A 15,363-nucleotide genomic window follows, 5' to 3' on the forward strand; every position below is an offset into this window, starting at 1 on the left:
GCACCAAGTGGTCATTAGCTGAGGTTCTTTGTGGATTATCCCTATTCTCCAGTCACTCAAGCAGGTCTTCACTGTCCTTCAAGGTAGTTGTTCCAAATCTCAGTGGCACCAGGATCACTTGGAAGGCTTAATCAAACAACCCTCTGGAACCACCCCAGTGTTTCTAATCCAGGAGGTCTGGGATTGTGCACAAGAATTTTATTTCTAACAAAGCTGTCAAATGATGCTGATGCTGTGGTTTGGTTCCAGGGGGCACTTGCTAAGAACCACATTCTGAAAGCCATTCTTAAAGCTCCTTCCCTAGCCAAATGGTTTCCCTAGTCACTCTCACTATCCCCCAACAAATCCTCCCTCTCACAATCTTTCTCTACACAACACACCCCTCACGGTACTATACTAAATCTAAAATTTTTTTCCATGAATCCAAGGAGAGGTGGTATGGGGGGGGGAAAGAAAGTCCTTGGCTGGAAGGACAAAGATCTGCCTGGCCGGTGGCATTGCTTGTTTACACAGGTGCAAATCACACTAGCCACATTTAGCATTTCCCTGTGTTTTCTTCCAATTAAATCCCATACTCAATGACAACTGCTGCCCAAAACAGGATTTTTTTTTTAACTTTGTCTAGAGAAACATGAGTCAGTCTTTGTTGGAATGAGTAAATGAGAATAGAGTACTCTAGTATTCACTTAATTTGGGACATGGTTTTTCAATACGCCTTTTAAAAACACTTATGCTGATTTTGCATGATCCATTACTTTTTTCCTTAAAAAGCCAACAAAGTTTTGCCCTTATTTATTTTACTATTTAAACTAGGCCCTAAGCAACTGGAAACATTTACCAAATGTACAACTTAGCAAACAAAATGTCAGAAGATATTTTTGTGAGGGTAAGGGGTGGGGAGCAATGCAGCGTTTGGAATAAGTAACCAAGAAAACAATGCCACTTAAAATAATTATTTATTTAAAATGTGCCCTTTGAATTGTTTATGGTAGTAATTACATAGTGAAAATTGCTAGTGTTAGCCAGGTGGTAGGATCAAAGTATTTTCCAATTAGTCCTTGAATACCTGAAACCCCGATGATTTCCATGAATTTGTACTGTATTTAACTCTTGATCTATGTGATAATAAAAACATGTCCTTGTAGGCTATAACTCTTATAGGTGACTGAAAATACTAAAATGTCAGGAGAGCAACTGTTGGACTAGTAGACCTTTCCTTCACCCCCCAAATGCCAAACCTGCTCAAGTAACATTGTATTACTTATAAATCCAACCAGTGTTTTATTTTTTTAAAAAAAGGCCCACAGTTATACATGATATAAACGTTATGCACATGTACCCTAGAACTTAAAGTATAATTAAAAAAAAAAAAAAAGAAAAGAAAAACATTGAAGACAGAAGGAAGTGGAATTTTTTTTATGTGCTAAATGTACTGCAAACCTAGAATTCTATCTGCAGTGAAAATATCCTTTAGGAATGAAGGTGAAATGAGGATATTTTCAGGTAAAGGAAAAAAGAAGTTTCGGCCAGCAGAACTGCTTTAAAACAAGTACAAAAAATACTTAAGAAAGTTCTTTAGATAGAACTTCTGTCTGAAGAACAGAAGAGAAAGAATACCAGAAGGAAGCATGGAATGTTGGAAAAGAAGGAAGAATAATAGACATTAAAACATCCGTATAAATACAGTAGGCTACTGTTCTCAAGTTGTTTAAAAGATAAGTAAGGGTTGAAAGAAAAAATACAAAATTATCTCATGAGGATATATATGTATCTGTCATACATGCGTGTGTGTGTGTGTGAGAGAGAGAGACTCAATCCAAAAGAAAGAAGGGAATGTGAATAAAAAGGAGAGGGCACAAACAGAAAATAAAACAGTAGAAAAGGTTAATTTTACTACATGCTAATTTTAAAAATAAAATTAATATAAATAAGGAAAAAAATAAAAAAATAAAAAAATTAAAAAAGGCCCACAAAGGGATGATAATCAGCTGATGATACTCACCCGGTATGATTTTATTGGACATTACCATGCTGTGAGTGGGCTTACTGGATCCTACCCTAGGGCAACTTCTGATGGACTAGTGGCACTCTCTGATTGATAATTTTTAATAATATACATACATACACAAGCACACTTTCTCCCAGTTATTAAATACTTTGAGTGTTGCATCTCATTTATTCTAACCAAATATTTAAAAGACCTGACCCGGCAAATGTCAGCAGTTACTTTTCCCCAAGGCAAAGGGTTTCAGAAGACTCTCCAGGAAAGGGAGCAGGCCCCTCAGTGCATTAAGCAGTATTATAAATCCATAATAATTTCTATGATACCTCCAACCCTGGGAACTCAAAATATTTCATCAATACATTATCTTGTTAATATCACCAGGTCAAGATGTCTATCACTTCTTGATATCTTATTATCCTTCCATCACTGGCAGAACTGAAGTTCAGGAAAATCATAATAATTTCGCAGCATAACATCATATTAGTGAGAATAAATCAGGGATATAAAAACAGTAGGTCAGAAACTGTTTGATGTGTAGCTTAGTGATGTAGTCAAGGAACATTCCCAGAAACCTAGGTCTGGAAGAGAAGGTATAAAGGACTCTCTGAACAGATACACAAAAGGAATATCTTGGGCCCGTAAAAAAAAAAAAAAAAGATAAAATAGAATCAAAAGAACTATTAAAAAAAAGAAAAAATATAACCAAAAGAACTATTATTTATTATTTATTTGGAGCATGCCACACTTCTGGTATCATGCATAGCTTTTCTTGTTCACTTGCAACAACTCTAGAAAGTTGGCTCTACCATCATCCTTATTTTTTTAATTTATTATTATTATTTTTTCAATGGAGATGGAGTCTCACTCTGTCACCCAGGCTGGAGTGCAGTGGTGTGATCTCAGCTCACTGCAACCTCTGCCTGCCGGGTTCAAGCAATTATCCTACCTCAGCCTCCCAAGTAACTGGGACTACAGGTGCACGCCACCACGCCCAGCTAATTTTTTGTATTTTAGTAGAGATGGGGTTTCACCATGTTGCCCAGGCTGGTCTCAAACGCCTGAGCTCAGGCAATCTGCCCACCTCAGCCTCCCAAAGTGCTGGGATTACAGGCATGAACCACTATGCCCGGCCTCCGTTATCCTCATTTTAAAGGTAGGGAAATAAAGGCTTAGGGACATTATATACTCAAGATTATAAAGCTACTAAGTAGCAAAGCCAGTCTTTGAACTTAAGGATACTAGATACTAGCAAACACATTTTTTAACTCTACACAATGCTTTCTACCTATGGGTTAAACCTTCTCTTCCGGAAGAAGTGAAATTTGAGACTATACCCTGGGCCTGTTGCTGGAGAGTAGTATCAAGCCTCAATATTGATCCCAGAAGATCTCCAAGTTCACAGCAGGACCTGCATCATGGGCATGTGACCTGTACAGTAAGACCGAGCCCCACTCTCGAATAGGCCCCATGCTTGGTGTAATGCTCTGCCACTGCCATCTTGAACTACCTAATATGTTTTGAACAAGAGGTCCCATATTTTCATTTTTCACTGATTCTGCAAATTATGCAGCTGGTCCTGGTTCACAGAGTTGGCAACCTTTACTCTTCAGACCCAGAAAAAGGATTAAAATTACAAGGGGCCATGAAGAAAGGAGAAAAGCATTATTTTGGATGAAAAATGCTCATTTTCAGATGATGAAGGCAGGCTGCAAAGAGGTTGCTAGATATTTGTCTTTTTTATTTGAATTCCCTACAGTATGTTCATTTTACGCACATACCCACAACACACATGCCCTTCCTTGGCTTAAAAATATTTTGAGAAATTTACAAATAGTCAAATAACACAATGAGTTTAAACAATGAGTAAGTGTATATTATTCTTCAGTAAAAAAAAAAAATTTAAAAACAAAATAAGTGAATAAATAAGGGTGACATTTGCAGGAAGTTAGTAGGACAACTTCAAATAAAAGCAACTTCACAAACATCATGCTGTAAATTCCAGTATACCTACTAGCAACAGCCCACACATTTGGCTCTCCAGTTTCTGAAAGTGACCAAAATAAGGCAAACATGATTAGTTACAAGCTTCACAGTGATCATAGGATACAAAGAAGCCACTTAGCAGCAGCACCAGCAATACCCGGAATAAAGAGGGGTGAAGAGGAGCATGTAACTACTGGGGACAACATCCTCAGCCCCGCCTTTTACAGTATGTTCAACAGTAAATCTCTTTCACGGAACTCTTTCTTAATGTGTGTTGATGTCATCTCACTCAAAGGCAATTCTGTCAAGCCAGGTGGAGAAGATTGGGCCCAGATAGGCAGCTGTCTGCCTCCGTATTCTAAGACAACCACACATGTCAGGTTACAATCCCAAAAGGACAGGACCTAGTCCAGTAAAGTCCACTATACTTGGTTCCTCTCAACAGAGTTTCCCTTTCCACTTTTCAAGCCAGAGCTGACTGAGACATTCTAGGCCTAAGATCCAGAGCAGCTTTTTCTCTTGAAGACCCAAACAATTCACTAGGTTAAAGATGGGAGTCATGTTCTCTTGTAAAAATTGAGATGAGTAAATTTGAGATGAAAATTGAGATGAGTAGCTAAAATGTAGCCTGAGATCATTCTACCTCTGCATGCTGTGCCATGATATGGACTGCAGTTTTCCTCAGAAACAGTTTTGTTACTGCTCCCACACAAGAGCATACATTTCCAACTTTCAAGGACATAGAGCAAAGCTGTAGTACTTTCATTGTGAAAAACATTTAATGACTTCTTTTACCTAATCCCCACTGTTGCCATAAAATATTCCCAGTGATACATCTCTCAAGTTTAACTTTAAGCAATAGATGTTTCAAGCAAACGCTAAGGAATAAATTAGCTACGAATCTTGTCCCTGGGATTGGACAAGTTTAACTATTGCAAGAGTAGTTGGATATGACTTTGTGTAATTATTCACCTACAAGTCATTTTTCTTTCCTGTACCCTTCTATGCAAAAGACGTTTTCTGGGTTGTATTTTTCAAAAGATATAAAGATCAAAGCCCAATTCAGAAGGGATGGACAAGACAGGGGTTTATAGTGTGGCTAATAAAGCTGTAAATGTAGGGTCCTCACGTGCATGGCCTTTTCTAGCGAATTGAGCCAAATTCTGTATTTGTTTTCTCTGCAAAGCTCCACTGCTTCCTAGAACGCTTGACAGTAAGTCAGGAGACCTCACTGGTTGTCATCAACCAGGAATGTCTTTCCTTTCTTATATGGAAATGCATTTTTGTAAAGTAGAAACAATATAGGCTTTGGAGTTAGAATTCTCTGGTTACAGTCCTTCTAGTATAAACTTGGAAAAGTTACTAAACATTTCTGGAACTCTACTTATCATCTGTAAAAAACTAAACTATAATATACAATAATTAGTATTACTATTAACATATAATAACCCCATATACTGTTCATAAGGATCAAAGGAAATACTGTATAAAAAATGGCACAAGAGGACCCCTTGCTTTTCCTAAAAAGTGGCACAAGAGGACCCCTGCTTTTCCTCTGGTCTCTCCCTCCTGATTATTCCAGTGCATATAGAAATAACTTTGCCAACTGGGCCCATTCCAGAATCTTCTCCTCTTAATCAGATGGCTTGATACTCCAATCTCTAATAGCTTACAAGTTGTGTCTTGGGACCCTGTATCCTATTCTTCACTCTTCATAGAAAATTTTACCAGTGCCATGATTCCTGCCAAAAGAGTGACTGGACTCATCACAACAGAGGCACTGGAGTGCAATAGAAAGGACACTGTCTTTGAAAATAGACAGATATAACTTCAGACTAATGCTTAGAAATGAATTCATTGGTCTTAGCACCATTTTCTAATCTACAAAATGAGGGTAAAATATTGTCTTCAAAAAGTGGTTACAATGATACATGAAATATATCTCAATAAAGCTTTTTTAAAAAATTGCTGTAAATATTAAATTAAATAACATAAATCCCCAGTGAACATCAGTTGCTGCTTAAAATGATAATTCTTCTCTGTTTTTTACTTCTGTGCCAATTCTGTTGATCTTAGCCAATGTAATGAGTTGTTACTGACAAAGATATGTAAAGAATATTGGAAAAGAGGAAACAGAATAAACACTGTGAAAGTTTGTCATTTTAGCTTAATTATTAAACTTGACAATACTTTTCACCTCTCTGAAGGGGTAATGTAAAAATTACTGTATCATTTAAAATTAGATTTGTATTAGTACTTTTACAGTAAAATCAAGTATTTTTAGCCAACACTTGCTCAGTTGTTACTGTATGGAATTAATTGTAAGATTCCCAGCATTCTTTGCCAAGAGAAAAACACTCTGACATTTTGTGTATATCCACAGTTTTCCTTGGTTTGAACTTCAAACACTAATGTGAATCATTTGAATATCATCTGACAAGGCTACCTACTTGAAAGAGAGTAAACATGAATCTTTGGTCACTGTTAAGTGAAAACAGAATGTTTACGCACCGACGTTTGCTGTGAGAAAGAGCCTATGAATAAAATTTGGTAGAATGGGCAAGATTAAAGAGAGACTCATTACACCACACCATCCAATTCTTAAAGCAGGAATTTCCCTTAAATTCTCAACAATTTATTACATCTAGTTTTTAATGTTTCAGGGAATCACAGCGTTTCTATTTGTTATTTTTGTAAACAGAACGGTGTGCAACAGCATGAACTCTTTGTCAAAGCACTGACTTGAAGAATACTAATGTGCATACATGTGTGCATCTATCTATTCAGAAATATAGAGAGCTAATAGAGAAAGATGGATATTGATATATACATATATACGATTCAGCTGAACAAAAATATTTTTGTTATTATTAATGTTCCACTGCTTTCTGACTACTAGAAACTGGAAGATTCTTTTCTTTTCTTTTTTTTGAGGTGGAGTCTTGCTCTGTCGCCCAGGCGGGAGTCAGGCTATCTTGGCTCACTGCAAGCTCCACCTCCCGGGTTCACTCCATTCTCCTGCCTCAGCCTCCCAAGAAGCTGGGACTACAAGCACCCGCCACCACATCTGGCTAATTTTTTGCATTTTTAGTAGAGATGGGGTTTCACCATGTTAGCCAGGATGGTCTCGATCTTTTGACCTTGTGATCTGCCTGCCTCGGCCTCCCAAGGTGCTGGGATTACAGGCGTGATCCACTACGACTGGCTGATCATTTTCTTTCTTAGAGACAATTATATCTTTTTTTTTGAGACGGAGTCTGGCTCTGTCACCCAGGTTGGAGTGCAGTGGTGTGATCTCAGCTCACTGCAGCCTCCAGGTTCAAGCAATTCTTCTGCCTCAGCCTCCCATGTAGCTGGGATTACAGGTGCCCACCACCACACCCAGCTAATTTTTGTGTTTTTAGTAGAGATGGGGTTTCACCATATTGGCCAAGCTGGTCTCGACCTCCCGACCTCAGGTGATCTGCCCATCTCGGCCTCCCAGAGACAATTACATCTTCAAAATTTCACTTATTTCAACACAGTATCAAGTAGTGATGTAAGTTACAAGAATTCTGAAGGAAAAAACTGAGAGAGAGGAAAACTGCCCTGGGTAAGAAAGGAAACCAACTGAGGAGACTGAGGATCGGGACAAGTGATTGCAGTCTAAAAGGGAAATACGAAATAAAAGGCACAACTAATGAGAATATTCTGAGGGAAGTACTGAGAGGTATGCATCGTCAACCCTAGCATCAGTTCTCCCACACAATCTTCAGAAAAAATCTATGTTACTCACTGATTCAGGAAACATTTGTAGTGAAAAATAAGAGGTGTTGAGTCCAACTTAACAACAGGAATAAAAGGAAAACACGGCAGCCCAAATGAACATACGGGTTACAAGTAGGGTGAACCGCCATTGATCTGGGTTTGCCCAGGACTGCCCTGTTTTAAAATTGAAACCTGCCAGTTCAGAGCAAACCATTATGGCTGGTTACCACAGTTACAGGAACATGTTAGTACATGAGTACATAGTCCAACATAAAGAATGTAAAATATTCAATGTAAATCTCTTTTCTATCTGTATGGACTTTTAAAGTATTTTAAACCATCACGAGGAAGAAAATAAAATATATAAAGATATATACACATATATTATATATACACTCACATATATATTTGAGCTATATAGGAACGACTTTAATTTCATGTTTAAATTAATTATGTTTTGTTATTCTACTTTCATGTGTTAAATTCTAGTGGAAACAGAATAAAATACAAAAGAAACCATTCGGAATAGAATAGGCAGAATTGCCCATCACTGTCATTTTTAATTCTTTCGATCGACCTAAAAGTTGAACCCCATCACTTAACCGCCTGAAGTGACAGTGAACCTCTCTAAGAAGGAGCTCTTCCCCCTCCTTTCTCCTCCATCCCCCGCTTTATTTAATGCAAGTGGAATACTTAAGGTCAGGAGCCTGCCTCCTTGCTGAGAGCCTGTGCTGCTCTGGGGAAGCTAGTGGGTTCCTTGTGATCAGCTGGGGAGACTGGAAAAAGGCTCAGAGTTGTCCCCACAGCACCACCTGGTGCCAGGTTGGGGTCTTCCTGGACTGCTGCTTAGGAGTTTCGTCCTGTTCTTGCTTTCTATCTCCTTATCATTTTCCCTAACCAGTTTAGTATAAAATTGGGGATCTCAACCATTCCTCTGCATCAAAATCAATTTCAGAGCTATTTTTAAAAACACAGATGCCCAGAAATCATCCCAAAAGTCCGAGATGGATCCCAGGCTTCATTTATTTTTATAAAAAACTCCTGGGAGATAAATTGAGAGCCACCAAATCATAAGTATGAGGTGACAACATACCTATTTTGTTTTGTGTTATAAAAGCATATTATTAAACATAATAAAACATATGGCAGCTGAAGAAGCCCATCCTTACCCTGGCACAAACATGTCTCGGGACACTGTGCTAGACATAGGATTTCACTATGATAAAGGAAAAATTTATGGCTCTCTTTCTTGTGGCATGGCCCTTTCTAGTATAACCCTGTGATTATAGGAAAGACTAGTTTTGTTCCAGGTTTTAGGGACAAATTCTTCCTCCCTTAGTGTGATTGCCGGGGTCAATATCTTTGTGTTTCCTTTGAATTGTAAGGTCTAGATAGAGACACTTCTGGATAGTAAGGTGATGTAAAGGTTGCCATTGGCATCAGTCCTTGCTCTGCCTGTAGCTTATGCAAAAAGTGCATTGCAAATAGAGTGCGAGCTCAGCCACTCATAAAATTGTGTGTTTGCCTAGCATTATCTGCTTCAAACCCATTGTGCTAATGGGCTATCTGATCTTGGGTCCTAGCCACATACCATCTTGGGCCAACTCACCAGTAGTATCTAAAATGTAATAAATTCATTTAAATTATGGTGCCATTAATCTGTTTTAGTACTGACTGGGGTCACTGAGGTTGATGCTCTTGGATGTGATGGGGAAACTAGCTCTGAAAGTGAGGCTAAAGGAACTTTCCTGTCTTTTGAGGAGCAGTTGCATCACATGAGTATGTTCATAACATGGATAACTGTCTGCCTTTGCATATGTAGATTCAGATTTGATTTATAAAAATTGGTTTGGGTGTATGGTTTCAAAGAAGCAGGTAAGTTCATGGATGGTTAGTTGGATGAACAGACAACATTTAGCACTTACGTGTGACTTCTTGATGATCTGAGGTTGCCTGAATCACAGGGATTTTCTCAATCCTCTTTAGACCCCAGCACTTAGCATAATTCTAGAATAAGTTCTGAATAAATATTGGTATAAGTATTAAAATGAAATGATAATGCAATATGTGTGTAAAGACAAAAAAGAACCAGACAGAATTTGTCAGTGAATAAGATGACAGTTCATCTGTAAGAATCATGTTGGGAAGCTTTGCCCTGTCAACATCTGGGAAAACTTAAATATTTCTGGGGAAGGAATGTGAGAAGTTCATTTAAGACTTCTAGGATCAAATACAATGAATCTACTGTTTAAATTCAGGTAGGAGAAATAAATTTTAAAATGGTTAACTAAATTTTATGGCCCCAGCAAAATCAATGTTATAAAATTATAACTATTTGGGAAATTGCAGATATTATGTTATGTGCAAAAGCAAGATATAAAATATTTTATATGGTATAATGCCTTGTGTGGGTATACAAACATATACAGCTTACAGAGTTTTTAAATAAAGAAAAGTATGAGAATAAAATACAATTCTTGTCGCCAAAATCTACTATTGATGTTTTGTTTCATGTGTATTATTTCAAGTGGTATTTCCCTATTCACATAAAATATTATTAAAAAGGGAAATATAAAGCATATAGCAAAAGTAGGTACTGTGTGGGTATCGCTGAATGTGAAATAATGTTCACATTTGTGTATGACTATTCATGGTATCAACATTCATTTAAATACTCTTTTCACTTTGCCTTTCAAGAACAATTTACATCCTTACATTTAAAAAATATATATTCATTATTTTGTATTTCTTTTGGAAAATCCTATACTACCATTTTCCCAGTTTTCTGTTGATAAACTTGAAAAATATTCTAATTCTAAATATATGAACCCTTATATGTTGAATATCACATATCGCAAATATCATCTCCCAGTATCTTCTCAGTTCTTCTATTTTATTTATGATATTTTATGTCATATTCTAATTTTATGTTGACAAATCTATAACTCTTTTCTGACTTGGCCTCTGTTTCTATAGAAAGATATCATCTACCCTGAGATAAAATGAACATTAACTTATATTAGCTTTGATTCCTTATGGCTTTAACTTTTTTTGATGAACTCTAACCCGGCAATGTTTTATTTTGGTTTATGACGCAAAATTGAAAGCACTATTTTCCAAACTATCCAGTATTCCAACAACCACTAAAAGAAATCTGTTACCACCAATATCATAAAATAAATGTGTGTGAATATGTACAAAATACATACACATATTTAATCAATGTTCTGGTTTTTCTGTTCTATTTCATGGATCATCAACTTTAAAAAATGACAGGCAAAGGCAGATTTAAAACATTGATCTAGCAATAGAACATAAAAAACACTTTATAGGTTATTTTCAAGGATATCTGCATCTAATATATATAACTCTTGATATATTTTCAAATGTATTGCAAAATCAGCATTTTCATATAATTGCATACATGCATATATGTTCATAAAACTATGCATGTATATTTATGTGTTCATATATTAGGGGGTTTTGTGGCTCTGGCACTGGTAAATAACCAAGAAAAATTTTAGGTAACATTTCATCCTCTCACCAGAAGACTGTCAATGTGTTTAATCTTAAAAGCAGGCTTTTCTTCTATTTCTCCTTCTTATCTTTCACTTGGATGAAGAAATAGCATTTTAACATGACTCTTGGCCCCAGTGATAAAACCTAATGCTAATATGTTTGCTGACAGTGAAGCTGGAGCAGTCTTAAATCAGTTCCTTAGAACTATTTGGAATATAGTGAATATTCAGCTGGAACACTAATAAAAATCTTTCCATTGTAGGCTACAAAGAAAAGTCAACACTGAAAATCAGAGAACTGACCTCTTCCATATCCTTGGGTATTATTCCACCTCTTGAGCCGCCGTTTATGCTGTGGTGCCCATCTCATAGGGCAGGTATGGAAATCAAGTCAGATGTTAAAGATGATAGGGATTTGTAAACTGTAAAAAAAGTATTAAGTACAACAAATATTCTCTCAAAACTTATAGTGATTTGTAAACTGTAAAAAAAATTATTAAGTACAACAAATGTTCTCTCAAAACTTATTAATAGAGTATTTTTTTAGGTTTCTGAATAGACTATTATTTTATGGTCAGACTATAATTTAATTTCATTTTACAATGTATACAAAAAACATGTTGCACATCTTAAATATATACAGTCTTCATCAATTATACCTCAATAAAGTTGGTAAAAAGAAAATATAGAGAAGTCTATACATGAGATCAAATGGCATAGAACTGTAGCAGGGTTAATTAATCTGTCAAGTCTCACTGTTGATGATGGCAGTGCCAGATTCAACCCCTATTGAATTGATCAAGTCTATTGTTTTAAAAGCCTGGATTACTAATCATCATGTTTCTCGGTTCTTTGAAAATAGGGATAAAATAATAGTTAATTTAAAAGACTAGCCTCATGCAATGTCTTTTAAAAATTCAACATAAACTTCCCATATGCCCAGCAATCACCCTGGATGTTTATCCCAGAGAAATGAAAATTTATTTTCGTAGAAATGTATTTGCACAAGTGTTTATAGCAGCTTTGTATTTTATAGCCCCAAACTGGAAACAACCAAAATGTCCTTCAGTGAGTAAATGATTTAAAGAACTGTGTTACATCCATACCATGAAATTTTATGCAACAATAAAATGAAAGAAACTATTAACACATGCAACAACTTAGATACATCTGAGGCATTATGCTGTGTGGAACAAGCCAGTCGCATAAGGTATGATTTTATTTACATGACATACTCTAAATGATAAAACTATAGCGATGGCAAGCAGGTTAGTGGTTGCCAGAGAATAGGGATGGTGAAGGGAAGAGGAGTGGATGTAACTATAAAGGGGTACCATAAGGGAGATCTTTGTAGTGATGAACTGGTTTTGTATCTTAATAGCACTGGTAGTTATACAAATCTACACATATGATAAAATGTCAAAGAACTATACATGCATACCTTGTACCAGTGTCAATTTCCTGGTTTTGATATTGTGCTACAGTTATGTAAGATGGTCCCTTAGGGGAACTAGGTGAAAGGCATATAGGATTTTGTACTATCTTTGCAAATTCCTGGGACTCTATGATTAGTTTAAAATAAAAAGTCAAAAAACTGGAAATACACAAGCACAGAATGTTTGAAATTAACTAATGAATTATAACATTAGGCATGAAATTTCTGTCTCTTTGTATCTAATTATATCAACTTTTTCAACTATGCTGTTCAAATACACTCTATTCTTATAATTATTTTATACCTGTTTAATTTTTAAGTTTCTGTTGAAGATGTGATAAAATTTTGCACCATGATTTTGAAATTGTCTCAGTCTCTTGTAATTCAGTCAGTTTGTGCTTTCTATCTTAAATAGTTCAGGGCTTTGCTGTTAATCCATGTAAGTATGTGAAGGTTATATTTTCTTAGGATTTTTTCTTTATTTTTCTCTGGTGTTTCTCTTTATTCCTATTAGTGCTTTTTTGTTCTAACTTATATTTTATGTGATATTAATATTGCTATACCAACTTTATTTTGATTATTGTGCTTTACCATTTTAACACACATGTTTTTCACAGTTTAATGTCTCTGAAATTGTGATGCATATGCAATTAATTTTGGAGTTTAGCTGGCTTTTTTGGTACTATATAAAATAATAATGTATCTTAAGATGGGGGAAGTCTTAAATCCAACGAAATAAAGTATTTACCTGACATATCTTTTCCCATCTTATTTCAACCATTTGACTGGTTGTTCCAGCCCCAAATTGCTGGACTTTTTTAAACAATTCACACTGACTGGAAGTCTTCACCTTTAAATAGTTGAGTTCCATCCCTTTAACATCATTTAAAAACATCATTTTTTAATTTCTCTCCATTACCTTATTTTGTGTTTACTTTTTTGCTTTTATTTATCTCTCCCTTCTATTAGATGAATAAAATGTTCAATAGCTCCTCTTGTTCCCAATTCCAGGTTTCTAAACTCTATACATTTTGTGGTAAGTTTTAAGATCTCAGTTTACCTACTTACTTATAAATATTCATCAGAATGTATAAATTTATTTTATATTTCTTACTAATACTCAAACAAAAAAAGATCATTAAAATCTCTGCTTATTGAAAGATTGCACACTATTATTGTTGCCCAGAATGTTAATCTTATTTCACACACACACACATACACACACACACACACACACACACACACCCCAGAGAATAATTGATTCAATTTATGCCTACATTTTATACAATTCTGTGGTCATAATTATTCTTATGATCTATGCTTTTGTCCTGAATTCACAAGATTTATAGTTGTATACCTTCAACATTTTGCAGACATTTTTTCATTATCTTTTGGCATGGATTAGGTTGATGAGACATCTTCCATGGTCTGGTTGGTGTTCTTTTGTAGGGAGTTTTTTTAATCTTTCTGTTAAATTTTAAAGAACTTCTCTATATTCTTGATAGGCTTTAGTTTCACTTTGGAGTACACCTATGCAGATTTACCTTTTGTTTGTTTGTTTTGTGTGTTTGTTTGTTTGAGATGGAGTTTCGCTCTTGTTGCCCAGGCTGGAGTGCAGTGGCACGGTCTCGGCTCACCGCAACCTCCGCCTCCCAGGTTCAAGCGATTCTCCTGCCTCAGCTTCCTGAGTAGCTGAAATTACAGGCATGCGCCACCACGCCCAGCTAACTTTGTATTTTTAATAGAGACAGGGTTTTTCCATGTTGGTCAGGCTGGTCTTGAACTCCCAACCTCACATGATCCGGCCGCCTCAGCCTCCCAAAGTGTTGGGATTACAGGCCTGAGCCACGGTGCCCAGCCCAGATTTACCTTTTTATCATGCTGAGAACCCATACCTTTCTTCAATACTGAAAAATATTCAACTATTTTTTCGATCCTAGTTTCTCTGAATTTTTTTTTCCTGGAACTCTGATGAAATGAATACTCCTTTCTTCATATTTATTGATGTTTATGAACTTTTATCTTCTTTTGCTTCGTGGTGTGTTCTCAACAAATAAATCAGTGCTAATGTCCAATTTGTTGAGGTTTTCTTTTCCCATATATTAGGTTTCCATTACTATGATTACATTTGTCAATTCTAAATTTTCTGATTAGTGCTTTTCCTTTTCCATTTGTCCTTTGCATAAGGTCTTGCTATCTTACAGAAAAAAAAAATCCATCATTTAAAATCTGATTCTTTTCAGATTACTTTACATAATTAATTCATTTTGATTACGGCTATGCTAGATATTTTACTCAGAATTCTATTCAAATGTTTCAGATTTTTGGTTTCCAAGGTCATGTTAATTAGAAGGTATTTTGTCTGTTGGGTTTCTCTCCTCAATTCTGTGCTCTCTTCTCTCTGTCTAGTGGATTTCGGTTGCCTCCACTTGGCTTCTCAGGTCACTAAATGGTATTGCTTCTGTCCCATGTTGGTATTAGATATATTGCAGATCCATGCAAAAAGCCTGGTGAACAGTTAGTTCAGTTCCTGATTGGAGGCTGTTTCTGAGTATTTTCAATTTCCTAGGCTGCTTCTTGTTATCTGAAGCCCCCACACAGAAGCCAGCAGGAGTTTTTTGTTTTGTTTTGTTTTGTTTTCAAAAGGCTTCCATGATTTGGGGATGAAGGGTAAC

General features: G+C 36.0%; 1 protein-coding gene across 2 annotated transcripts in view; it reads right to left on the reverse strand.

Annotated features, from left to right (window-relative positions):
* The window catches only part of MACC1 (MET transcriptional regulator MACC1), a 79,709-nt gene that overhangs the window by 27,040 nt on the left and 37,306 nt on the right, over positions 1–15,363 (reverse strand). The window contains exon 1 of one of the 2 annotated variants that reach the window (XM_033193024.1): positions 11,557–11,675. The exons of the other annotated variant lie outside the window; for it this stretch is intronic. Within the exon in view, the coding sequence (XP_033048915.1) occupies positions 11,557–11,623 (67 nt within the window). The 5' untranslated portion in view covers positions 11,624–11,675. Of the gene's footprint in view, positions 1–11,556; positions 11,676–15,363 lie in introns of those variants that run through there. 2 annotated transcript variants of the gene reach the window in all.

Source organism: Trachypithecus francoisi, unplaced genomic scaffold (genome assembly GCF_009764315.1).
Source record: "Trachypithecus francoisi isolate TF-2019V2 unplaced genomic scaffold, Tfra_2.0 Lachesis_group4, whole genome shotgun sequence".
NCBI lineage: Eukaryota > Metazoa > Chordata > Mammalia > Primates > Cercopithecidae > Trachypithecus > Trachypithecus francoisi.